Source organism: Pseudopodoces humilis, chromosome 3 (assembly GCF_049639895.1).
Source record: "Pseudopodoces humilis isolate 2021_Gansu_Grassland_sample_001 chromosome 3, ASM4963989v1, whole genome shotgun sequence".
Taxonomy (NCBI): Eukaryota; Metazoa; Chordata; class Aves; order Passeriformes; family Paridae; genus Pseudopodoces; species Pseudopodoces humilis.
Window position 1 is genome coordinate 57,597,874 of NC_142202.1, and position 26,499 is coordinate 57,624,372.

The 26,499-nt window shown below is 43.6% G+C and overlaps 3 protein-coding genes and 1 non-coding gene across 8 annotated transcripts; 2 read left to right on the plus strand and 2 right to left on the minus strand.

Moving 5' to 3' along the window:
* Positions 1–121: 121 nt before the first annotated feature.
* Positions 122–8,745, minus strand: TCP1 (t-complex 1). 2 transcript variants are annotated; one of them, XM_005518384.3, is made up of 12 exons: positions 8,558–8,745; positions 6,986–7,071; positions 6,115–6,243; positions 5,630–5,727; positions 5,218–5,328; positions 4,341–4,522; positions 3,618–3,744; positions 3,110–3,285; positions 2,262–2,385; positions 1,131–1,323; positions 653–816; positions 122–415 (listed from the first exon to the last, which is right to left on the minus strand). In XM_005518384.3, exons 1-12 carry the CDS (start codon positions 8,628–8,630, stop codon positions 199–201), a joined length of 1,680 nt encoding a protein of 559 aa, XP_005518441.1. In that variant the 5' UTR covers positions 8,631–8,745; the 3' UTR covers positions 122–198. The 2 variants fall into 2 exon arrangements, with proteins under 2 accessions (XP_005518441.1, XP_087908719.1); XM_088052593.1 differs by lacking the exon at positions 8,558–8,745 and adding an exon at positions 8,258–8,450.
* On the minus strand, positions 7,611–7,746 carry LOC148184656 (small nucleolar RNA SNORA29). The gene has a single exon (XR_015772347.1). It is a non-coding gene; the product is annotated as a small nucleolar RNA SNORA29 (small nucleolar RNA).
* Positions 8,746–9,230: 485 nt separating the features above from the next.
* Positions 9,231–13,047, plus strand: MRPL18 (mitochondrial ribosomal protein L18). The gene is made up of 4 exons (XM_088053274.1): positions 9,231–9,291; positions 10,720–10,900; positions 12,316–12,550; positions 12,840–13,047. The coding sequence occupies exons 1-4, from the start codon at positions 9,246–9,248 to the stop codon at positions 12,909–12,911; spliced, it is 534 nt and encodes a 177-aa protein (XP_087909400.1). The 5' UTR covers positions 9,231–9,245; the 3' UTR covers positions 12,912–13,047.
* Positions 13,048–14,044: 997 nt separating this feature from the next.
* On the plus strand, positions 14,045–25,331 carry PNLDC1 (PARN like ribonuclease domain containing exonuclease 1). 4 transcript variants are annotated; one of them, XR_015772166.1, is made up of 19 exons: positions 14,045–14,150; positions 14,614–14,665; positions 14,787–14,860; positions 15,782–15,815; positions 15,940–16,063; positions 16,666–16,754; positions 17,031–17,137; positions 18,489–18,568; positions 19,514–19,651; positions 20,218–20,287; positions 20,540–20,625; positions 20,853–20,908; positions 21,938–22,005; positions 22,840–22,893; positions 23,108–23,150; positions 23,677–23,776; positions 24,224–24,399; positions 24,565–24,800; positions 25,254–25,331. XR_015772166.1 is itself a non-coding variant. In XM_005518383.3 (19 exons), exons 1-19 carry the CDS (start codon positions 14,075–14,077, stop codon positions 25,318–25,320), a joined length of 1,593 nt encoding a protein of 530 aa, XP_005518440.2. In that variant the 5' UTR covers positions 14,045–14,074; the 3' UTR covers positions 25,321–25,329. The 4 variants fall into 4 exon arrangements, 3 of the variants coding, with proteins under 3 accessions (XP_005518440.2, XP_014118867.1, XP_087909128.1); XM_005518383.3 differs by having other exon boundaries at positions 24,565–24,663; positions 25,254–25,329; XM_014263392.2 differs by having other exon boundaries at positions 21,941–22,005; positions 24,565–24,663; positions 25,254–25,329.
* Positions 25,332–26,499: the final 1,168 nt, after the last annotated feature.

Sequence of the window (26,499 nt, forward strand, 5' to 3'; positions counted from 1 at the left end):
GAGGTCAGTGGTTACTGCAGGCATGCTGGTTGTTAACACACACTAGAGCCTAAATTCTCACTGCAAAGGACCAAGCTTGCTTTCAGAAATTAAGTTTGTTCACAAGAAAATAGCAGCAACATTCAACCACTTATTTTATTAACATTTTAGTTATAAGAGTGGGAAGTGTAAGTGAAACAAACATAAATAAAGCCTAAGTTATTCTTCAAGTGCTCCAGACTGAACTGCATCCTCATAGCACCCTCCTCTCTCTTCTTTAGTTTCAGGGTGCAGTTTAATAAGGTCATCAATTCGAAGAATAGTAATTGCAGCTTCTGTTGCAAACTTGAGGCTCTTAGTTTTGACCATGGTTGGTTCAAAGACACCGGCTTGCTTGTTATCACGAGGTTTTCCATTGATCAAGTCAAGACCAATCCTGCAAAGAAGGAATGCTGTCAGATGGAGAGAAACAGCTGGGAGTATGCTCTGTAGCTACTACTTTGTTACAACAGTACATACATGCGACTCAAGGGCAGGGGCAGAGGAGTTCACTGGTAACATACATTTTTTTTAACTTTGCAAATCACAGTTCAGTAAACCGGGAGAACAATTTTCCATCTAGGTCACCAACCCACATCACTTTTACTAGCCTTCTAACAGACAAGATACTTGCCATTTCAGATTTTTGCGATCTGGGTTAACTTGAGCCTCATTGTGGAATGCTCTCAACTTTGCAACAAGATCTGTGGCATCCTGAGCTGCATTTACTGCCAATGTATTTGGAATTACTAAGAGGGATCTTGCAAATTCTGCTATTGCAAGCTGTTCACGTGATCCCTAGAAAGAAGAAAAAATGTTTTTAAATCAATAGCCAAAACAAGAGAAGAAAAAATACAGCCATGATGAAGAACAGCACTAATAGGTAGGGGTTTTCACATGCAAAACCGGTGCTTGGGTCAAAGAACCATAGAGTCTAATCAGAAAAAGAATTAACTCATATCCTCAATTTTAAAGAATCATATTAGATTCTGTAAGGTGATTAGGTTTTCATGAACCACAGAAATGACTTCTAATAGATGGAAATAAATGCTTGGAGATTCACTGTGCAAGTCTAATGCATACACACCATTGCTTCTTTGTGCAAGACTTACCATGCTGGTTGCATAATTTTCAAGATATATTGAAAGTGCTGCCTCTACAGCACCACCACCTGGGACAACAGACTTGGATTCCAAAACCCTTTTGACAACACACAGGGCATCATGTATAGATCGTTCCATTTCATCACACATGAAGTCATTGGCTCCTCGTAAGATAATTGACGCTGAAGTACGAGCCTTGGTGCTAAGGAAAAAAGGAATCAGAAGTCAGCTGTGTTGGATGAAATCTGTATTAAAATTCTTCTTGATAAATTTTTTCTTCTAAAGCAGAGTTCAGTTGAGCCTCACTATTTCAACATTTAAAAGAAAATCTTAATATTGTTATGTCCCCTTGCAGGATACATACATTGTAATGTAGTCACTGTTTTAATTTCTAACATGCAAGCATCTAGTTTGAATTCTAGTCTTCTAAAGAAAGCTACCTGTCAAAGTGTGATGACGAGATATTTTCCCTTCAAAGAGGGGAAAGTGTACTTAGTAAGAAAGACCCCTTTTGCACAGCCCTCAAGTAAGCTAATGACTGCCAATGTTATAGAAAAGGCTGTCACCATGTAGCTGACACACAAGTGCCATAGGCAGAGCATTTCATTCACACTTCAATGACACCACACAACATGGACACCCAGGAAGGATAGATACTGAAGCAGTGGAAAACTTATTTTTCAAAGTATGTTCTCGTTAAATGAATTGATATTTAAGTCTTCAGGTACCAGACAGCAGTGACAGCAGCACAAGTGAACACTGCCTTTCACTACAAATGGAAAGATTTAGCTCACACCTCGTTATTCAGATGAAATTACTCAGATGATACCTATTTCCCTTTACCATCTCTAAAGGGAAGCCAATTTACAAACACTTGTTTATAAACAAAAATTTAAGTAAAAACTGTCTAGCAATCTGTTTTTCTCATATACTGCAGTTCACAAAATGTATCCAGCTCCAGCAATAGAAATTAAATACCAATATTTTCACCTCTAATTTGCACTTTGTATTTGTGTATAACTGCTTTCCCATGTGTGTAACTACTCCAACCACTTAGATAGCATGAAGTAAATAAATGGAAATTTATCTCAAACTTAGTAGAGAACATACACAAAACAGTATTTTTAAAAGGATCCTTACTTCTTGATTAAAATCAGCTCGTCATCACAGATTCTTTCTTGAATCACCTCTTCTGCCTGTCCCAGCATTAATGCCTCAAAACTCTCCTCACCTTCAAGGTTTGCAAGGGTTGAACATATGGTTGCTTTAACAAACAAACAAAAAAGTGAAGTTAACATTCAATTCCTGCACATCATCCTTTGCCCACTTCCCAGAATAGGTGAACAGAAAGAAAAACAGAAATAAAAGCTGTGTTAAATAAGAGTTTTCTTAAACCAGACTTCTAGTTCTCAGGTAGCAATTCAATATTTCAGCTTGTAACTGGTAAACTGACTGCTCCTTTTGTTCAGCTTTTACAGCACTTCTCTTTTCATAGCCAGTACAGGTTCCCATGTTTTACCACAATGAAAATATTTTCTTCCAAATTTAAGAACTGACAGATAAAAATATGTACAGGATCAGTATGTATTTAGTGACTTAGAAGTTCTTTACTCTTCTTGAACTATCTAAACAATGTACTTAACTGTCTAAACAGAGGCTTATGAATGCATGCATAATAAAGACTTCTAAATAAACACAGATTATGGCTACTACTTCCCCAAGAGGCCAATCTTCACAGTGCAAGGCAGCTTTTTCTCCTCCCACTGTAAATCTTCAATAATCAAGACTTACAGTACTATTATACTTCGACAAAGGTCACTTTAAAAGCAACAGTAAAGCAGTAAAGCTAAAAAGAAGCGGCTCAGCTTTACTCATCCTGACCTTGAATGTTAAGAAGCTGTATTTTAAAAATCAGTAACAAATACCCTAATAACAACTTCTACTTTTAAGAATAAATTTATAAACCAGTTATTCTTATATAGACATACCTCCCGATGCCTTAGCAATCCGCTTAAGGTCCTTTTTTACAACTCTTCGTACTGCCATAGCTCCAGCATCAACAAAGTATTTCAGACACATATCATCAATACCTCCAGTGGTGAGAATAACATTGGCACCAGTGGCCAGAATCTTCTGGATTCTTTCTTTGGTGATATCTGACTCTCTGCAAAGATTAATGTCAAAGTTATAAAAAGGTATTAAAAAATAGACTATCACATCCTGTCAGCCAATTTCCTGAAACCTTAAGGCAGAGCTCTTCAAGAACGGACCACTGCACAAACATGCTTGCATTTCATGAAAACTGACTTAATACTAGTTCTGCCTCCAGAAGTGAAGGCTTTCTCCATTACTATTTGGTATAGCTGGGAAATATTAACATTCAAAATATTTTTTACCTCTTGCATTAAGCCAAAATCACATTGAGCCACCTCAACTGAAGAGACCAAATCAAGCCTGTGAAACCCCACTGCCTCAGTTATTTAAGCTTCCACACACCTCTGCCTGATCTGGTCCAGCTTCTCAGGGTCTGAGATAACAACCTGAACACCAAGCTTCATTTTTGCTTTCTGCAGGCTGAAGTCAAGGCATGCAATCTTTGCATTAACTATTCTCTTGATCATACCTGATGAGGAAAAATAAGCAAGAAGGATTTTGTCAAGTCAATTTAACAGAATATCAAGTCAGCATTAGAAATTAAAATTAATGTTACTTTCACATTTCAGATTTCTACTGTTTGCTTCTTCACCTCCAGTTCTGCCCTACTGCAGAAAAACACCAATCAAGACCTTCCCGTGTTACCTTTTTACATACCCTGTCCCCAAAATGTGAATGACCATGACAATCTGACCTATCAGTCTCACATCCTCTAAATCACTGAATCACAGCACAACTCTGCTAAATAGAACAGTTCTCCACAAACCTGGCACTGGCTCTCCTCCCCACAAGGGAAGCCTTTAAGTTCTACCAGACCACAATGCTACCTTGCTGACACTGAGCTAGGGAAACTATAGCAACTCACCAACACTTTGTGGATCCCTGCTAGCTGGCAGGCTCTAGTCTAACACAGATGAAGTGCAGTATTTCATGTTCATGATTAATTGTCCTAGAACTGAAAACCCATGTGATTTGCAACGAACGCAGCCAGTAAGAAGAGTGATGCAGAAAGACGAAGAGGACTGAGGTGACACAGAAGATTTCTGAAATACAGCCTGTTCTTACCCTGTGAGCCCACCACACAGTTCAGAGCGTAACCGTTCACAAGAATGCTCTCTTTCTGGCTGCGGCCGTGCGCCTTCAGAACATTAACCGAGTTGATGGGGTACCGAGCCTGACCCTTCTGGTCTGTGTATTTAACTGCCAGTGCAGCATCCACCACCATGTTAGCAAAGAAATCACCATCACTGAAAGGCTGTTAAGGTTAAAACTGAAGACAGACACTAGTATTACGCTTAAGGAAAAACAAAAAACTCAAACAAACCATGAACAGAAATAACTGTCAGTGCCCAAAATACATGTCCAATAAAGACCTCCAGAAAGGCACAGAAGTTCTAGCTCTCCTTACCAATGTCTTAAAGAATGAGTCATTCTAGAAGCTGAAACACTGGTAAGAAAATTATGACAGACTAGTATGAAACCTGCATTTTACATATCTTTGTTGCTAAAGAAAAACACATATCCTATATTCAGTCTGCACAAAAACTAAAAATGCAGGTTTTTCTGTGCCCATGGAGTAAAATTCGACTTTCTTCCCTCTAGATTCACTCCCTAGGTACTTCTGTAACACATTCTTCCATTCACACAACTCTTTATCTAGTGTCCCTAACAAGCAAAACAATTGTTAGGAAACAATACCCTTTAAAAGCTATCATGATGTGCCAACCCAGATTTAAATAAATTGGGAAGAGTTTGAACATGGTTCCCCCCATGCCAGGTCACAGTATCTGTAAAATTCCTGTTATAAACACAACAGCTTCAATATATATAACAATACTGTGTCATGTTCATAAAAACTGCTGCCAAGGATACTCTAGCCTAGCTACTGAAGCTCTCTAATTAAGCACTCTCACTTCACTCACTTGATCAAGTTAAAGGATACACTCCTATAATTTTTGAGGACATTGATGTTTTAGCAGCATTAATCAGGCAGTCCCTGCCCAACTCATCTGTGTTAATAACAAGATTTTCATTGATGTAGCGAACAGCTTCCCTGTAAAATAAAGACAAATAAACTGGTAAAGAACCACCCCCACAAAAAGACAAAAATTTACATGATTTCAGCTCTTCTAAATGTTACCTCAAAGAACAAAAGGAAAAACTCAATTGCTCTCCAAGGACAGTAATCTGTCATTCCATTATGGGATTACAGAAATACAATTTAAAAAAAAGAAAACCCAAACCAACAAAAACCCCACCACCCCTACAACATAGCACCACATTCTAAGTGATGCCTGAAAGTCTTTATTAATCCAGTCACAAAATGCAGAAATTCAACTGTATCAGCTTCTTACTTGCAGGCAAGTCGGTATCCACCGATAATGGAGGTAGGATGAATTTTCTGTTTTACCAGCTCATCTGCATTTTTGAGAAGTTCCGCAGCAATAATTACCTGTTTGAAATACAGACACTAAACACAGGCGTTCGACATAAGCAAAATAACTGCCCTGTGCAATGCAGAACTAAAAACAGTTTCTGTTGTGAGGTGAGAGCTACCTAATTCCAACCCCCAGTCTCTGTAGTATCTGAAGTCTCAGGTGAGTTTGCAACACTCAGTACCCTTTTCGGTACTTCACTTCTTGCAGTCATTAAAAATTAATAAACCTAAATTCATACTCTATCACCAACATTCAAGACAGGAAAAAAATCAATAATGAAACAGAAGTAAGAAAATTCCCTTCCGGAGCACCACTTTGCATACGGAAACTAGCATCTATGGAAAATACCAAATCCAAACACTGATTTTTGATGTATCTGCCTTGTAAAACTTGCTACATACCACTGAGGTGGTCCCATCACCAACTTCTTTGTCTTGCAGGTCTGCCAGCTCACAAAGGACTTTTGCAGCAGGATGTTCCACTTCTAGCAGTTTCAGAATGGTCGCACCATCATTAGTAATGGTCACATCCTAATTTTCAAAATCGAATGTGCATATGAGATATATTTCTATTGCAATTTCAGTCTTGCATTTCATAATGTTCATACAAAAAGAAATTAAAAGAAATTTGCAATTGCCCACAAAATAACTATACCAGAACCTTCCTGCTTCTTTTTAATGAGGAGTACCATTCTAACAACAGAAATGTTACCAGTGCAGAATCTGTAATTTCTTTTGATCAGAAAAGCCTTTATGTTTAAGAAACCCATCAACAATTTTGCAAATAATGGATCACCAGTCATGCAATGACCTCCCTCCAACACGGTATTTTATTACATCAGCCTAGAAAATGACAACCTTTCTTCAATTGCTTGAAATATTTTAAAATACCAACTATTGCTTAAAAATTTGTTATCAATTACTTGATTTTTTTTTTCTTCTAATGTGGAGACCAGGATATATACAAGTCAAAACTTTAAACCTGAAACATGGTGAAACAGTTCTTGCAATCTGATCCGTATGTTAAGCGGTTACAAGAACTTACCTAGAAAAATGAAATAACTGTACCACATAAATTACCACCACCATAGATGGAAATAAACCGATGCAACACACATTAGACAATGCTCAATTTTACCACAGTTCTCCTACCCCTCTCAGAACCACAGAAAAAACAGGCATATGCACATTACGCCTATGAAGCACACTAAATGGAAGCACTTTTACGCAGAATACAAGGCCTCCTGACACTCCTTAAAGAAACATTACTCACCCCAATATCATCCACCAACATCTTATCCAGACCAACTGGTCCAAGAGAACTCTTCACAATATTGGCAATAGCAGATGCAGCAGTAACTGAATAAATGAAAGAAGTATGAAAAATAAAGTTTTATCTTCCCAGCTTTAGAATGATTCCCAGGTTTATAAGAAATAGTGCCAAGAACCAACAAATCAGGAACTTGACAACAAGTGATCTAATCTAGTATCACATTTTAGCCTATCTAACCTGCAGCTTTACCTCACTTTGCTAGGCTTGCTGCTACTAAAAAAATACAATCTGCGGCAAACTTCACTCTTCCCTCCCAGCTGGTTTAGCTAGCTAACCGGGCAAAACTGAGTGACCAGAAAAAGAATGCTTTCTCTGCTGTCTGGGTAAGATGGAGGGCAGGGCTGAGGTCAGAGGAGCAGTGCTGTTTGACTAAGAGGGGTTGGTAGCATTGTTGCTTTTGACTGCAAGAGTTCACTTTCATTTAATCCTCAGTTCTGGGCAGACAGAGAACGACAGAATCATCACACATCACCTAGTAAAACATCACTGACTTCTGAAACTAAGTCACCGAAAAGTGACCTTCGAGTCACTATTGAAACTACACAAAGCCTCTAAAACACTCATTTAAAGTTTGTTCTGCCATCTTCATATAGGAAAAAGATACAATCAACCTTTTCCTTCAGACCATGGCAAGTTTTTCTCTATCCCACAAGCATAGCCACTTAATCTAGAAATTGAAAAAGTGGTAGTTAAATGGGAACGGTTATAACTCAGACCCCTTCAAACGACACAACAACTTGTTTTGCTAATGACGATTAATGGCAGCTTTCTGGAAGAAACAGCGTTGTACCAAAGCTGACATTAACACGTGGAATCTCATTCGTGAATTAAGGGAAGGCTAGTGAATTTAAAGTGGTCTGCCTAAAGTATCAGAGCTACAGGAATGAATCTCAGTCTGATCAGGAAGCAAGTCTTTGGATACTTCCTTTGTCTTTTGTCCACTCAGAATCTGAGATCGGTATCGGAACTTGCAGCCTTCCCCCAGGACTTGGGATACAATCCCGAGCAGTGAGTGTTTGAGAACCTGTTACAGACAGGCATCTCCAGAGCTGTCCCCGTTCTCCGAAGCAGTTTATTCGCTGTGCTGGGCAGCGGGGACCTTTCCCTGCACAATTCCCCGCAGGCCTTGCAGGCTCAGGCCCCACGCGGTCGGGATGGGGCAAAGCGACCTCCGAGCAGCAGCAGCAGCCCCGTCCCGGTGTTTGCTCCTACCAAGGTAAGGAGGGCGGGGGACGCGGGATCGCGTCGCCACTCAGACTCCTGGAAGCGGCGCGGGATGGCGTATCCTTCTCGTCCACCTGCCTCCCTCCCTCCTTCCTTCCTTTATTTCCTCCTTGCAGGCAGCAGCGGCCCGGAGCGGAAGGGATCGGTTGTGAGGAGCTGCAGTTCCCGGGCAGACCGAGGCGACTGAGCACATGGCAAGGGTGCCCATGGCCGCGCCATGTTCGCTCCTTCCTGCCCCTCCCTTCCCCCGCCCCCACCCCGCTCTCCCGGCCCTTGCCTCGCCGTTACCGTTTTGCGTGCGGACCGTGTCACCACTGGTCCGCTCGCCGAACACGGCCAGGGGCCCCTCCATCGCCGACATCTTCCCGCCCGGGCGCGGCGCCACACGCACAGGGAATCAGGGAAGGGACGGGAGGGCGCGGAGCGGCGGGATGGCCGGGGCGCGAGGCACGCTGGGAACGCGCCCCCTGCGCGAGGGGGCGGTGGGGCGGGGCACGCCCCTCGGGGGCGGGGCCGCTCTCCGAGCCTGCCCAATCCCGGGGCGCGGCGCCCCCCGGCCTCGAGCCGCGATTGGCGGGCGCAGCTGAACAAAGGCGCCGAGAAACGGGGCGGGGCCAGGGGCGCTTCCACGAGCTTCTAGAAGCTGTCGCGGGCCTCGGCGCGCAGGCGCGTGGGATCCCGCCCGTGGCGGGGCAAGGAACGGGTGCGGGAATGGTGCCCGCTGCCCCGCACCGGGAAATAGCCTGCTTCCCACAGAGGGGACCTCGGCATGCGTGGCTGTAATTGCCCTTCTGAAACACGTTACCCATTGCTCGGGATTCTACCCCGAGTCTTGGGGGAGGGCTGCAAATTCCGAGACTGATCTCAGGTTCTGAGATGGCAAAAGATGAAGGAGCTGAATACCTGCTTCCTGGAGAAACTGAGATTCAAGCTGATGCTTTAGGCAAAACACTTTTCATGACAATTACCTTAAGTCATGGCTGCGATTGCACTTGGTGATGGCGCCATTGTATCATTGGAAGGTCTCTGAGCTGTAACTGTTCCCATTACCCTACCACTTTTCCATGTCTAGGTTAAATGGCAATGCTTGTAGGATAGGGAAGGATGTGCCACAGTCTTGAGGAAAAGGTCTCAGGGAGTGGCGGGAGATGGGGAACGGGCAAGGCTCAGTTTGGGCATGTAATGGGTGCAAGATTCGTAGGGCACGGTGTGAACAGGCTTCTTGTATTTTGACAATCGGGTACATTGTGGGGCCAGGCGTGACCTCCAGAGCCACAGTTGTGCCTGCCTCCTGCGGCAGTGTCCAGACTTAATCTGTCAGGTGGTGCCAGGGTCTCACCCGGCCTTCAGCCTCCTTTCAACACAGTTGGCTCTTAGATATCTCATTAAATGCATTTTCAGGACTACAGCAGTTAAGTACAGCCCTACAGTAGGATTCCTGCATGATCAGGCTTGCAGGAGAGAGCTTTGAGAAGGCAGAGAAGCTCTGCTGTACCTGTGTGCTGCAGGAAAGAAGGCTAAAACAGGATGATAGTAGTTCCCGAAGCACCCATTGTTGCTCTTACCCACTCCCCTCTTCCTTACACCCGTTTCAGGAAAAGCCGACCCAGTCTCCGGAGGCCGGCATTTCCTAAACCCCTTTTTCCACGGGGAGAAGTTAAAGGATGATCCCCGGAGTCGGGCCAGTGTTTCTTGCTCTGTTTTGTGAGACGCGCGTACCGCAAAGGCGCCCTTCCCCGGGGAGCTGGCGGCGGGGCAGCTCAGGCGGCGGGGCGGGAGCGGCGCTTCCGCCTGACCCCGCCGGCGGCGGGCGGAATTCCCGTGGCCGCTTCCGAGGGAAGCGCCGCCCCTCGCGCATGGCGGCGCCCGGGTGTCCCTGAGCGGAGGGAGGGGAGTGGCGGCCGCCCAGGGCTGTGGCGGGCCCAGCTCCCCCTGGCGCTGAGCAGCCGCCTGCTGCTGGCGGCCGGCGGGCTCCGTGCAGCGGGTAAGCCCAGGGCTCGCCCTGCCCGCCTTTCCCGGCGGCGGCTCCGCGGCCCCCGTGCTCCCGGGGCCATCCGGCGGCCGGGTGTCTTGGCGGTGCTGCTGTGCCAAGGATGAAGGGTTTATACCTTATTATTTGGTAGCGCTGTCTCTCGTTCCGTGTGTACTTCGCTTTCAGTGTTTTGTAAAGCTTTGGTCCTAGGGATCTCCTAGTCACACGTGAGTTTATATACGAGGTTAGAAACGTGTAAGTTTCTAACTGCTAGTGTACTTGCAGTTCAGCTCATAAACTGGGGAAGCAGGTTGATGTCTTGTCATTCATCTGTTAAGTGCTTAAAACATAAAAGCAAGATCATTTTGCCCTGCTGACTTGTATAAGCTGTGTCATTCTGTACTATATCCATTCTACTGTCTGCACTACGTGGTTTTTTTAAACTTCGGTGTTTTTTTAATCTGCTCTCCCCGCCAAGGTCTTCGTTTTGCATCAACTACAGCCAGTCTCAAAACTGAGACTGAAGTGGACACAAGTGAAAATGAGGTTGTTTCCCCAAACTTCACTAACAGAAATCCTCGGAACTTGGAGCAGATGGCCCTGGCTAGGAAGGAGCGTGGCTGGAAGACAACGTGGCCAAAACGTGAGTTCTGGCACAGGTGAGTCAGACAGTTACTAGCAGAAATGAAGACTGCAAAAGAAGAAACAAAACAACAAAAAAAACCCAAGAAACCCGCATACACAATGTGAATTTTGGGTTGCTGAATCAGTTAGCACTTTAGTGTTTCTCAATCAGCAGGCATCTTCTGTGTTCAGAAAAGAGCAGACTAGTAGCACATGAAAGCATATGTGGTCAAATTTTTTCCATCTATTGTTAAGGCAACAGTAATGTTGCCTAAGCAACAGCTTTTTAACTCAGGATTCTCTCACTCCTGTGCTTACCATGCTTCTTGGTTTTATTTGAGACATCATAATAGTCTGTTTGGAGTTGTTTTATGTTTGTGGGGTTTTTTTAAATTTTTTAATTTAATGTGTTCTCTGGGAAATAAGTTTATTTTAAGCTGGCATTTCAAAGTCCTTATTTTTTTCTTGTGGGGAGAGCCCCATCCAGTTTGTTCATAGCAGGAAAGCTGACACTGTCTCAGTGCAATAAGAAATAATTGCTCCTAATAAATATTCTACTGTTTTGTATGGAGGCTGATGAGGTACTTTCTGACCACTTGTATATCTCAATAAGTTGTTACTTGCTGTGTCAACTCAAGCTTTTAAGGGACTGCATAGTGACCCTAAAGTTCCATTTCTGTTGGAGCAGTTCCCCTCATATATATCTGTTCCACACTGTGCAGGTGTACAGTGCTTGGAGTGGGTGCTGGTCTGAGGCAACGTAGGACTGTGACCCTGAGTAACTGATGAAAAGTTGCTCTTGTAATTTCGGTCTTCTGAGCTAGTAATAGGAGTTGTGTGAGTTGACACAGGCAGGCAGCTTGAACAGCCACAGAACTGTAGCTGAAATGCAAAGAGTGCACTTATTCCATTGCCTTGCTTACTGGAGGATCTCAAAGCAACACCCAGGTGGAGGAAACATGCAGACCTAGTCTGTGCAGGTGGTGAGCCTGCTGTTGGCACCCATTTATTAAGGGCATTTAGGTTTACCATCGTGCTGTGGTGTCCCCTGTGCCTTTTATGATCTCTGAGCTTTGATCTTCTGTCTGTCCAAACAGAGAGCTCAAGCACATCCATGAGAGAGGCTTCAAGGCTCTTGAAACACCTATGCTACCTCTACACAGAGATTCTACTTCTCAAAACAGAGGATAAGCAGTAGTCATAATCCATAACAATGTTATTCTCCAGGCCTTGGCATTCCCAGCTGCAAGGTCACTTAAGCAAATCCTCCTCACCATTCTTCCGCTTTTAACCCTTTCCTCCCAACATGAGTCCTATTTTGTGTCTTAATAAGCAAAAATATTAGTATAATAATACATTCAATTTTATTTCATAAAGGGTGTAATTTAAGCATTTGACTGTTCTCTGGGAAAGACATTACAATCCTTTGTTACTTCTTTCTTGCACTCAGGTTACGGCTTGAGCGGACACAGCATTACGTAGAAGCCTTTGTCGAGCGCTCCAACGGGGAAGTTGTGGTGTCTGCCTCTACCCGAGAGTGGGCCATAAAGAGACACTTGTACAGTCCCAAGGGAGTAGCCGCATGCAAAAACCTTGGCCGTGTAATGGCACAGCGCTGTTTGGAAGCAGGAATCAACTTTGTGAACTTTAAAGCCATTATCCCCTGGGAACACCATTGTGACTCGGCAAGTACCCATCTCCTTATTCCTTTGGCCCTTTTTTCCTTTTTGGGCATTAATTTTACATTAATTTTACTTCTCTTCACCATTAATTTTAGTCCCTCCTTTCAACACTCAGAAGGGCAGCTTTGACAAGCTGCAGTTCCTGGCATTATGCTTCCATGAGCATGAGGCTGTTAACTTCTACCCCTCCATATAGCATGTCCCCACTGAAATCAAAGTGCTGCTGGCTTTTTTTTTTTTTTAATTATTATTATTATTATTATTATTTGTTTGTGTCTATCTTTTAAACAAGATTCAGGAATTTGAGAAAGCTATGGAAGAAGGTGGTGTCATTCTACATGAGCCACGAAGAATCTACCGGTAAAATGAAGACTGTTGGGAAGACTTTTCAAGGAACAAGGATCACTTCTTTTGGTTTGTGTACTGGTAGAGGGAAGGTCCAGAGCTGGAAAATGTTGGAATGTGCCCTCTTATAATAAAATATTTTAAAATGGATAGAAGTGCATCATATTCTTTATTCTAAAATGATCAACATCTTTAATATAGAATAAATTTACCATAGTTCAGCTTGACAGAATTTATTAATAATTCAACGTTTTAAAAATATATTTTATTTTTAATATTTGATTTTGTTTATTCCAGCCTGAACTCTGGGAGTGCTTTGATATTTGATCCCTGCACACTGCCAGTCTAACCTAGCAAAGTGTAGTCATTACATGAATGTATACAACTGTGATAAAATAATGCACAAATCTTGGTGAAAGGATTGAACTCCCCCAACTCATCTTTGCACTTTTCTTGCAATCCTGAGATTCTAACTGCTTAACCACGCGGATGGGTCGAGGAGGGAAGCTGTACAAATGCGTACTGTAAGGAATAAGAAGCTCCATTCTCCCCTCGTGTGTCTGCCTGCTGCTTGGCACAGGCTGGTGCTGTCAGCGTTTCTGCCTGATGGCTCGGCAGAGTACGACCAGGCTGTGAAATCCCCACAGTAAAGTGTGTTGGAAGCCCTCTGACAGGAAAGTTCAGGGCGGCCAGCCTGGTTCGTGCACCTCCTGTACCTGTGTCCCGGTGCTGTACTCGTGTTTGGGGCAAGAGAAGGGAACGCCAAGGGTGTGTGCCGGGCTTTAGCAGCGTGCGGCTGAGCTCGGCCCACTTCTGGCGTCTGTACGAAATCCTCAGTGTTCGACGGACATAATGAAAAAAAAACCACTGTTTTACTGGATTTTTACCTAGTTGTTGGTTCGTAATAGTGACGGCCTCTGTGCGACCTGCATTTTCGGCAGACGCGCAGTAGGAGCTGCCCCTGCGCTCCCCGTGAGCGCGGGCTGTGGCGGGCGCTTTCTCAGCCTCTCCAGTTTTCAGCCTAAACCTCCCCGTCCTTTGTTCCCGCCGCTCGGGTCACGCTCGAAGCTCCCGCGGCGCTGCCTTTCCCATCCCTTACTGCGGATCGGGCCCGCCCCGCGGGGCAGCGCCGGGCACGCAGGCGCGCCGGGCCGGCCCGGGCCGGGCCTCGGGAGGGCGGTGATGGAGGTGGGCGCGGAGGGCTTTGCCCGGCACCTGCCGCGCCTCAGGCGCCTCATCCTCCGCGCCGCCTTCGTGGGTGAGCGTCCGGGGCGTCTCGTCCGGCCCCAGTGCTGACCTCGGCCCCTGCCCGACGTAGGGTCCCGGGCACTGAGGGGTACTGCAGCCGATAATGGCGCTGCTGCGCCCAGAACAGCGAGCTCTGAGGCGCGGGGATTCAAACAGGCAGCCTAGGCTGGAAAGGGAACCGCGGCTGCGGTGCTGGCTTCGGCTCGGCGTGCTGGGGGCCGGGGGTGTTAAGGGTTCGGGGTGGGGCACGAACACTGCACAGGGTGAGGCAGGCCCCTCTGAGGGGCGTGGGGGAGGTGTCCCTGCCTCAGGAACGAGGCGGCTGGAGGTGTAAGTCCCGCTGCTCTTGAGCCTGCTTCCTGTGGTTTGACAAACATTACGGTGAAGAGAAGCGTTTGAGAGCCGCCGTCCTGGTGCTGGTGAAGCGCATGCCTCAAATTTCAGATTCTTTTGTGTTCTTTCCACCTCAACAGCCCTTGATATGGAGTTTACTGGTTTGCATTCTCTACAAAACAACGAGCCCAGGTAAAGGTGTTGGACTTGAAGTGTGAGAGAAACTTGTTGCTCTAGCCCTGTGAGAACAACCTGTGTGTAGCAACCCTTCATGTGTCTGCTCTCGTTTCCCCAATTCTGGTTTTGTTCCTAGCCTGTTTGACTCCCCTGCGGAGCGGTATGTGAAGGCCAGGCAGAGTGTTCAGCGCTTCACTCTTGCTCAGCTTGGTAAGTGCTGCTCCGACATGGAAAGTGATCTCCCGAGGTCGTACTGGTAACTGGCCTTTTGCTAACAGGTCGTCATGCAGGTGACTCTGGTCTTAATTCACTCATTCGAGAGACATTTGCTTGTTGGGGTTTTTTTTTCCCCCTCTGATGTTTATCAGCTTTTTAATAAATCATATAAAATCAGGTGGGCTATATAGTTTTTACTGGTCTAAAGTTGACCATATTTAAAGGTCACAGTTATAAATACAAGGCTTTTAAATCAGAGGATGTGAGCAAGAAGCATATGACGGCAGTTCCTGTTCAAAGCTGTCTCATTTGATACAGTGCGTTATGAGTAAGGGGACTCTGAGGATAATGAAGGCTGCTATTTTTGTTACTCCTAAAATAACATCAGCATGAGAAAGGGCCTGCGGAGGAGGGCTATTGACAGTTAAGAAAGGAGTCAAGAAGCTGGCTCGAAAACAGTTTGAAATACTGTTCAAAGTCTTGGGGTATGTAAGATCTTAATGTGCCTTTTAGGGATTAGCAGAATTAAAAAGAACCTGAGAAGTAAAACCCATGTTTCAGTCTTCTGTGGTGCCTAGCTTGTTCCACTTACTGTGGTATAGTTGAATCTGCATACTCATCTGTGTATGCACAGTCAAAGGCTCATCACCATCTCACCTCTTGCCCATTGCTCAGTCTGTTTGTTATTTAATTCAGATTTGACTCAATTTCCCACATAGCAGTGAAAGGTTGTCCCCTTCAGCTCTCAGGAAACCAGGGAGTGGCCTGGCAGTTGCTGCAAGGATTGGCACAGTGACATTCGTGAATGGAAAACATGTATTTCTTGAAGGGTTCCCCACATCCCCTATCTAATTTGCATGCAATCTAGACAGACAGCTAAACGTTGCCATCTCAATAGAGGTTTCTTTCTTTTAGGGCTGGCAATATTCTCAGCAGAAAATTCAGACAAGTAAGTAAAAAAGCAGTTTTATGTTACAATGAGGGTAGTGCAGTAGAGATTTTTTCCATAATTCCCTTTGGGTGGAGTTATGTCTTGTAATTATCTTCTAGAGATATTTTTCTTTTCATTTTAGGTATGTGGTGCATTCATATAACTTTTTTCTCTTTCCCTCAACACTGGGAATAAGGGATGTCGAATTTGCCCTCTCTGCATCTAGTATTCAGTTCCTGTCTCATTATGGCTTTGACTACAACAAGGTATGTAATATGCTAGAAATGCAGAACAGAGGAAATCTGTGCAACTGCAGAAGAAATCAGATTAGTATCCCTAAATGTTATGTTTCTGGGGTAAATAGAAGCTTCCTAAAGTATGGATGCATCATGCAGTTGATTATGAACAGGGGTAGTGAGTGCTGAACTAATGTAAAGGCAATAACCACATCCTCGGCAGTCTCAGACAGGCAGCCTTCCTCAAAAAAAACTCCAAAAACCTATCTCTGGTGAGCTAAGGATTTACTAAACACTGGTGGGTGTCTTTACTATCCATGAAGGTGCAGAAGTATCTGTTTACCAGCATCCTATATATTGCCACATTTCCTGTGAAATAGAGACTCTGTCATCCTGTAAGAGTACTGTTTTGCAAGGAGGTGTCTGAGTTCTTGACTCTTGGAAGCATCTTATTAAAGGAAAGGTAAAAGAAGAGCAAAAAAATTGATTACAGTTGACAGATATCCTTTTCTTTCCTCCATACCTGTTGTATTGCTTACAGTTTGTTTGTCCTGACTAACTTGCCAATTCTCTAATGTGCTGTGAGAAAATCCAGGGGAATGTAACAAAGCTGGCATTTCCTCTCCCCTCAGTTTCTCAAAGATGGAATCCCATACATGAATGAGGTACAGGAGAAGATCCTTAGGCAGCACCTCTTAGCAGGTACCTGGAAAGTCTGCAGGTGAGCACTTCTCAGAGACGTGTCTCCTCAGTACTGAGTTCATGGCTCAGCTTCACTCAGATCACTTTGCATAGAAATACTGAAACCTGCTGGTCTGAACACCTCGCTTCCAGCTGTTCCAGCATGCTGTGGTGTCTGAAGGAAGATTGAGATCTCAGGATGTTATGTGGAGAATTGGGTGCATGTTGGGAAATGAAGCTTTTGCATTCCTACAGCAAGGCACAAGGCTTCACCTGTAAAGAGCATTTCTCACATTGCCTCTTTCCCCTCATCCAGTGCTAATAATGCAAACAGGGATGTCCTGAAGAAAGCTATTGATGAAGTGACCTCTTGGATAGCTGCAGCAAAAGAAGAGGATACTATGATTCTGCAGGATCTGAATGGTATGAAACAGTGCCTGTCTTAGACACCTGTGGGCTCTGAGTGGCTTCATCATTTCTTGTGAACTTCTGCGGCTATAACTGTCCTTTCTTCTGTTAAATTGCTCTACTGAGAGGGAAAGCACCAGTGCCCATCCTGCCTTTACAACTCCAGTTTATACTTGGGCTCTGCTTTTCTGCTCTGTTGGGGTGGTGGGTCTTTCTGAAGCAGAAGTGGATGTTTGGATGCTTGGAGCATGCTTTGTGATAATTGACTTCCATTTTGTGCTTCTTCTGAGCAGCAGATGGGGAATTTGTAGTTACTCTGAATTGGGATAAGGTTTTACATGTTTTAAATCCTGGGTGATCTGGCATTTTGTTGATTTTCTTCCTCTCCTTTCAGAGCTTAGTCCCTGTCATGTGGAACAACAGGGAGCCCCATGGAGACACATACATGCCAGTGGGAATAAACAGGCTATTTACCCCCTGTGTTAGGTTTTGGGAGCACTGTAGCAGAGCTGAGCAACTTCTGTGCTGGCTTGAAGAACAGGGAATTTTTGCAGGGAATAATTTGTAGGTTTATTCACAGAACCCACAGCTTAATCTTCTAGGTCAGGGAATAAAATATAGAAAAAATTAGGAAAACCAGAGTATTCAAGGCTTTGTATGTTGACTTTTTTTGCAGAGTATGCAATAAGAGGGGTGGAGACTGTGCTGTGCTTTTTATCTGCTTTGTCAGCTGGATATGATACTGATGTTTTAATAGAGTCTGGCACTGGTGAGCACCTGTGATAAGAAAGACGTTTATTTAAGTAAGCAAGAAGACTGATTCAGGTGTCTCTTTTAATGCTATTCAGAAGAGGACAGGGTTAATTCCTTATCAGCTGTGGGGGAAAATGCATTGGTACCCTTTGTGTGCTTGGCTTCTGGGTCTGTTGCTCTGAAACTGTCCAGAACAGAGAGCATCTTTTTCAGTGCAGTAGCCTTCTTCCCTCTTCAGTTAGTCTTTTCCTTTCCTCCATGTCCTTACAAAAGCTCATTTGCCTGAAATTTTCACTGTGATTTTTAGATTTTGGGTTTTTTTTTGTTTATTTCTGTGGGTTTGTGGTTGTTGTTTTGGGTTTCTTATGTGTGTGTGTGTGTGTCTATATTTTTTTTTTGTTTTGTTTCTGTCATTGTGTATGGTAATGTACCAGGATCATCTATTGAAGAATATTTCGTATACGTTGGGGGGAGAAGCACATGGTCAGTCTGTCTCTCTAGAGGAATGATGTGTTTTCCTTAATAGGCTTGTCTGCACCTCCGAAGCTCTTACTGCCTTTTTTTTTTTTCTTCTTTTTTTTTTTTTTGGTTTTTTTTTTTTTTTGTGTCATAGGCTATCATATGCTTGAAGTTCAGCTGGTTCTGAGGCAGGCTCTTGAAAATGTTTGGACAGAACCTCTTGGAGACAAGAAGGTGAGATGGAGATGTGGACGTTTTGAAAAGAGGATTTCTCTCTGCACAGATAGGGTCAAGGAGGAGGTGAAAATAATGACAAAGGAAATGTTGATTGTGGGATCCTAAGAAAAGGGATACAGAAAACTGAGCAGCTCTGGTTTCTGTTTGTCCTGTAGCCCCAAAATCCCTTTAAGTGGAAGTGCTTGTCCTTGGAGCTCTTCTGGAGGCATCCTGTCTGTGTCTTCAGACTTAATATAAAAGTCCCTCTTTCAGTACCTCCGCAAGAGTGTACAGTTTTAGCCTTTTTTGTGGTTTTCTTTTGTTGACTTCTGCCACGAAGTTGGAGACTTTTACTCTGTGTTATTTGCTGTTTTGCTATTCACTACTGGTATTTTACATTTGGTGCAATATTTTCTGTATTAAAACTATGGCTGTGAACATCTCAAACATGGTTACGAGTATGATATCAATCAGTTTCTTAGATTTAGCTTACAGAATTCTTTTTTTTCGCATTAGTCCTACTTTGGTCTGTTAGCCAGTGTCCTTGGAATGTTACATTTACACAACCTTCTCATCTAAAGCATTGACTTTGGGGACTCAGCTTCTATGATTGCTGTTTGTTTCTGGGTTTTTGGTACCATGAACTTTACCATGTTAGTATGAAGTTAAATGGAATTAGGTTCATTAATTAGGTGCTCAAAAAACCGTGATACCTTCCTTTGGTAGGAATCATCCTTTTAAGCAGAGAAGCACAATTAACACTCACTTTGAGCGGGCCTGTTTAGTTACTGGAGCACTGATCTCCATATGGAAGTGACACAGTCCCAAAGTCCCAGGCGATGCAGTTTTTCTGTCCTTAAGTGCCTTGAAGCTGAACTTGACCTCAGCATTACTGAACCCCAGTAAGCAATGTACATACAACTAACATGGGAGGCTGAGATCGTCACTGACTCTTCTTTCCAGGTAATGGTGAAAAAAGTGAGTCCAAAGCATCGTCAGCTTCTGGAGAACTCTTCTTATGACCACTGTCAGAAAAAGCTCATTCTCCTGTCTGCTCGGGGCTTCACCAACGTCTTCCATATACTTGTTAAAGCCAAGAAGGTAAAATGCCTTAACCCTACTCTAATTTTGATGTGTTAAATGCAATATTAAAAATCCTGGTGTTAAAGTTTGAGTCACCATCTAAGAAAGCTGAGCAGATTCTTGCCTTTTGGGCAAGATGTGCTTTTCAGCATGTGACAGACCATTTTATTGGAGCATGTGGATTGCTGGTCTTTGTGTGGAAATTCCTACATTCTGTATGCAGCTTATCAAATGGATTTTAGAGCAGCATGTGCAGCAAAGACCATCCCTGCCCTTGTGAGTGAGCATATAAATGTGATGGCTGCAATCCTGTTCAGCTGAACTGAGAATCTGCTTAGCCCTTTAGGTCCACTGGAAATGGAATGCTGCTGAGACAATACCCTCCCACAAAGTCCACAAGTCTGATTTCCTGCAGGCTGTAGTCCTGTGAGCCTTGCAGCCTGAATGACTCCTGTGCGAGCGTGTGTGGATGTCGTCTGCTGGAGGAAAGGGTTACAGCTGTTGAGTGTGCCTGTGTTGTTTATCTCTGAGCTCTCTTCAGAAATGTGCTCCAATGGGCTGCTATGTTTATATTCCTCCTGTAGCCCCTGGTGGGACACAACATGCTCATGGACCTTATGCATCTTCACGACAAGTTCTACAGGCCTCTCCCAGGTACTGCTGTGTGTAGCTGCTGTCCCGGGCTCCTGCCTTTGCACTGGGGGTGGAACAAGAGGCACAGTGGCCATTTGCCACCACAGACACCTGCAGGGCTTAGCAAGCAGCAGGGCTGGTTGCCTTTTCTGAATTCTAAATGCTGGAGGGGGTATCGTTGCCTGCTGTCATTTCTCTTTCCTATTACTTTGTGATTCCATTGGATTTTCCCCAGTGTCCTGATGCCTTTCTCCACATGTGCTTTGCTTTCAGAGAGCTATGAGGAGTTTAAAAGGAACATTCACACCCTGTTTCCCATCATCATAGACACCAAGACTGTAACAAAGTCTGTGCAGAAGGTGAGATGCACAGTTTTTTTCGTTTGGAGTTCAAACTTGTGTTTCACTCAAGAGAAAGAAGATACCTTTCCTCAGTGCCCTGTGATGCTAACAAAACTGCAACCATTTCTCAGTGTTACCTTGAGAAGTTCTAATTTTAGATCTCATTTAACAAATTGCCAATGCAAGTAATTGAATTCACCATAAGTTCTGTCATGGTTGGTTTTCTAATACAGTCTTTTTTATAGAAATGTCTCTTTCCTCGAGTATCCAGTCTTTCGGAGGCATATGCAGTTTTGTGCAGGTAAGCAGTGGCCAGTAGAGCTTTCAGCAATCCCTCTGTCTTCTTTGGAAAGATATTTCACATTCAGCCGTTTCCCGTGTTCATACTTTCCTCCTCCAAATGTTTTTCAATTGGATCCTTGTCTTTCTAAATTTAAGAGCAAAGGATTTGCACATCTTTCTTATAAAGGAATTGTGTAGTAAATTATTTGCTCTGAGTCACTTCTTGCATTGAATCACCATTTTATTGGTCACGAATTTGGTTTGCATATAGCTGTATACGCAACTTGAGAAACATTTTCCTTATGTCATGTTCTGAAATGAGTGAGATTCAGCTCTTGGTGAAAATACATCCTAATTTCAAATGCCTGTCCTAAGTGAGGGCTGCACTGAGCCCAAAGCAGTAACTAAAGACAATGTTCAAATGGAGCACATGAGTAGATGTTGTGTCTCCTGAGCTTAGTCATGATGTGGTAGGAGATTTATTTCACACTTCTTTCGTGAATTAGTTTTTTCCACATCAGTTTTGCTAAGGAAAGGAAAATTTTGCCTGTTCCCCATTACCTCCTAGTCCCAAGAAGAAGATGCAAAATTATTATTTTTTTTAAAAAACAGTACTGGGAATCTGAGGGTTTGTTTATTAGCAATTTCAGACTGCATATTCTGCTTGATTGTTCTTTCTTTTATTTCAGTCATTCCAGTGGTATCTGTTTATCCTCTAGGGTTCACCATTCAAATAGAACCATATAGTCAACCTCTTCCCCTTCAATTTTGCTCACTTTTTTTTTTTTTGGTATGCAGTTAGAACAGATTTGCTGCTTACAATTTTGAGTGAGGGAAGAAACTAAGGAAGTATTTAGGGGTTAATTTTCAGGAAGAAAACTGGTAGATATTACTCAAGGAAGTATTTTGGTATTTTCCTAGAGGCCTATCAAAGTTCATTTTAAAGTCTCCAGTAGCTTTTTTTGAAATGACAGGTCACTAGACAACAGTAACTTTTCTCTGACATACTGAGGAAAGACAAAAATCTCATACATCCACTTGTCTTCAGCAGCAACCTAAATCCCAAAGGTCCACCGTGCCCTGTTATAGCTCTTGCAAGTGGCTGCTCAAGATACGGTATGTTCTTAAGCAAATCTTCACAGTCAGATAGATCAAAAGAGGTTTGTTGTACTCCATGAATGACCACATGTCGAGCATGATGGAATGCCAGTGGATCTGCTGAATTTGCCCAGAGTTGCTGATACACATTTTTGTCCAGACCCAAAGCCTGGGCTCCTAAGACGTGTATTTTGCACATCGCTGGTGGCTGCTGAGGGTAGTGCAGGGCAGGTTTGCCTCATGCTGCTGGTACAGACACCATTTACACTACGCTGGGCTGATCTGAATCTGACTTGGGCTGTGAAGAGTCAGGAGCCCTTGGAAAGGGCGAGGGGAGGTGGGAAACAGCTGTCTTAGAAGGGAAAGTAAAAGGAGCTAATGGCAAAGGAGCAGGAGTTTGGTGGCTGGTGTGCAGAGTTAGTGATGCCTATGCAGGAAGTTGTGTCCAGGACGTGGTGTGATATTGGCTGTGAGGCAGATGTTTTCTGGCTTCTCCTGGCAGCATCGTGTCCTGCAGCACAGGGCCTCCTGTGTTTTGAAATGGTCCCCATGCCATCAATAACATAGATGACACAGTTTGGTTTAGACTTTCATGAAAGTTAAAATTTTTTAATGTGCATCCTGCTAAGCTTTTCAGACATTCATGTAACTGCTGCGTCTTTTTTGGTGCTGTTTTAAAACGCATGTTAGAAGCACAGACTTTTTAATGAGTGTAAAGTTTTCAGGGTGAGGAAGGAAACGGAGCTGAGGGGAGGGGGAAAATAACCTTATGAATTAGGATTCTGCAGTGTAGTAGTTTTCACAGCATGCTGGATGTGTTTATTTCTTACTGATTTTGTTGGACACTTACAGCTGAGAAGAAATGTCCTCATGAGGCAGGCTATGATGCATTTCTCTGTGGTTCAGGTAAAGTGCTTCTTAAAAACTCCTCAGATACTGTGTTGGGATTTGGCAATCTTTTCCTTCTCTTTAGATCTATTTGATGCTAAGAAATATTTGTTTGTATACAGTCTGTTGCTGTTAGTAACTTAGCTGCACTTCAACGCATTTTTGCTTTCTATGTATTTAGCTGTGTTTCTCTAGGTTTTTTCTAATTCTACCTCATTATTCCTTTCTCTAGTTCTTCTGATGTCAGCTCATTTGCTACTGTGCAGATCCACAGAGTGAGTAATGCTTAAGTGTTGACTGAAAATTGCATTACATGGGATGTTTTCCTATGGAAAAGAGTCTTCCGTTTGCTCTGGCTGACTTTTTGTTTCACAGGCTGGCCTTCCTTTTGGACAAAAGAAAGTGTCATTGGAAATATCATGTTCTAATTAGATTTTTATTTTATAAATCTGAAAGTAGTAGTTTTATGTCAAAGCTGACATTTTAAAAATGAAATCAGGGCCATGTGATCAGGGCTCAGAGGTTGGGAAATGACATTGTGACTTCTTTATTCTTGAACGAGCTCTCTCAAGTTCAGTTCACTTGGGTAAGGGTCAAATAATTTTCCATTAGTTTCCATTTTTAAAATCTCTGTGAATCAGTGCCTTCAGTTAAATTCTCTTTTCTTGTAGCTTTTTGACTTCTGTAGGAAGCTACTAAGATCTGAAATATCTGTTCTGTCACAAATTGAAGAGCTTGACACTATGTAGCAGTGCAGCACTGGAGAAGCAAAACTTTGTTCTCTTTTGTTTTCTGATTCAGTGATACAGTGGAGGCTGATCCTTCTTTCTCGCAGTATCTCACCGTGTTAGCTGAGCATGTGAACAAAGTGAATTTCATCCGAGGTGGTGTTTCAAGCATTGTGCGTATGAATTGCAGGTCTGTGACCTGTTTGTGGGGTGCATAGGTCAGTAGCCTACTTGATAGCTTCCTTAGAGGAGAGGAATCCACTGCTGCTGGGGCCCACCTTGGCAGAAATTGTCATCATACAAGTGATGCAGTGGACCTTTTAAAACGGCCAGTGAGTTGAATTTCTGCTTTGCAAAATGTATTCATGATGTTATTCTGTAAGATGGCATTAGCCAGTGTACATTGCTGTTTCTCAGGTAGTTTCTCCTAGGTAGGTGTGACAGTTTGCTTTTATGATGATATTAAATGAATCTTGGGGCAAAAAAACCCCAACTTTTACACTAACAGCAGTATTATACTGTCATTTATTTGTCATGTTCTGCATATTTTCTGATTATATTAATAATGCCTCTGTAGTATTTCCAAATTCAGGTATGTCTCAATATTGCACATTTTCCAGAATTTGTCTGGGGAAGATGCTCCTTGCCGTCATCCCCCTGCCTTGGTTGTTCATGTCCGAGGCTGGCCAGGGCTGACCGAGGGACAGATTTACCAAGAGTTTAAAGCTCGCTGTCGCTTTGATGTCAGACGGCTTTCAAAGAACCAGTTTGTTCTGCTCTCCCAGAAATACAAGCAGTAAGTGATCAGAAAGTCTTAATTTTCAGTCCTTTCTTCCTCTCATCCAGGCCTTTTGTCCTTAGCTCTCTCTGCAGTGACAGCTCTTGGATAGAAATTTCTGTCTGAGCTGTGGGGTGCTGTAAGCAGCCTTTGGGCTGAGCTCAAGCTATGCTTTCATTGCAGCGTCAGGCTCATCCTGCGGGACTACAGGCACCATCCTCACCTGCAGGTCTCCATCTATCGCCACTGGAGGCACTCGCCGAGCGTGAACTGCCTGCTGCAGTGAGTTGCAGGAGCACGGGAATGGAGTAGGGGGAAGCATTCTTTTCAGGTCCGAGGCCCTGGCACAGCAGCAGCCTGCCACGTGTTTGCAGTGTCCTCCTGCCAGCCCCTCGGAGAAACAGGGGACTCAGAAGCAGGTTTGCTTGCCGACATTACAGAATAAGCAGGGAGACACACTGGTGGCTGCTTGTGAGCTTTCAGCCATGGGTGACTGGACTTTAGTCTCACTCGTGATTAACCCAGGAATGTTACCCTTTGGATAGCACAAAATTATGTTTGTGCTGTCACAGCAGAGAAATGGTAATCTTATGAGCTGTAGCCAGCTCTAATAAGCTTGGTGAGAGGGAGGCAGAATCTCAGGTGTGGGATGGATGTGGGGTTTTTTTTTGCTACAGCTGAGTTGAAAGCTTGATAGTGGAAGAGAATTCCAGATTCAAACTGCACCCCTCTTGTGAGGTGGTGACTGATGTTCATGGAAGGTGAATTTCTGCCTTGACATGGTTTGGAAAGGAATCTAAGCGCTTAATAAACATAAAATTAAGCTGTAAATATAAGTAGCCTAACAGCATTTTATTATTCTTGACTCTTAGAATCTCTGGTGTTGTGGCACTGTGGTCTCTGTTGGCCTTTGTGCTCGGAGGAGCTCGTAGCTGTTGACGCTAAAGGACTGCTGTAGAGATGAGATGTGAAGAACACTGATCTTATTTCTTGTGTTTGTTTTGTTTTGTTTTGTTTCATTCAATAAAATATGAGAAAAAATTGAACAAAAAAAACCCCCAAAACTATGATTACTGTTTGAATTATTTTCTTGGAAATGTGTATTTTAAAGGGGGTGTGTTGGTTTGCAATTTGTGGTATTCTGTAATCTGCTCAAAACATCATCTCCTGAAGGGGGAGATGAGTGCTTCAATGCCTAATTTACTTTGGTCCTGTACAGGTTCTTCACAGCTATTCAGACCTTCAGTTTGTTCCCAGTGGCAGTGTTCGCTGCATAAAACACATTTCTGATAAAAGTTCGGGAAGTCATGAAATGAAAGATGCTGGTTTTAGTTTCAGTAGTAAAACAGGGAAATATCACTGTTTACCAAATGAAAACGGGCAGAGTTGATGGAGAAACCACTCTTGTGGCTCATGACAGATTCTGGGGAGAATAGTAAATAATTTGCAGTGCTGTCAGTGTAGTATCATGCACTGGTATTTTCAGTGGCAGTGTAATTGAAGTTTGACACAGATAAGTGGAATTTATCAGGTTCCAATTTGTGGAGTATGCAGAGATCAGGTGAGTCAGCACACATTTCTGTTTGCTTCTAGAGCAGAGTATGTGAGCAGTCCTTTATCCAAAATAGCATGAGACATGCTTTGTGCATCAGTTTCTCTTGATATACCAGGAGTGTTTGTCAGTCCAGGGAATTTGGTCTTCTGAGATTTTTCTTATTAATCTCTTCTCTTCTTAAAAATAACTTGTTGATCCAGGGTTTCCATATAATGATTCCTAGATGTCATTAGTCAGACTTAATTGGATGGGGCCTGTGCTCACCTAAAAAGCAGGATCTGCCTTTAATTGACTGTAATGAGGTGGGAGTTGCTGCAGGGGGCCTTAAGCACAGCTCTACGGTGTGCCTGAGGGTCACATGCTCTCTGCTGCTGAGGGCCTGCTGCTCTGCTGCTCTTGAGAGGAGAAGGGCAGCGCATCTTCAGATGTGGTTCTTGAGTTCTGCACAGCTTGTGGTTTACAGCTCTTGTCTCATAAGCAAGCTCCCCCAAGACAAGTAACTGACTTCTTGATGACCTTTTTATAACTCTTCAGTGATGGGGTTCTCTGTCACAGTGCTCCTT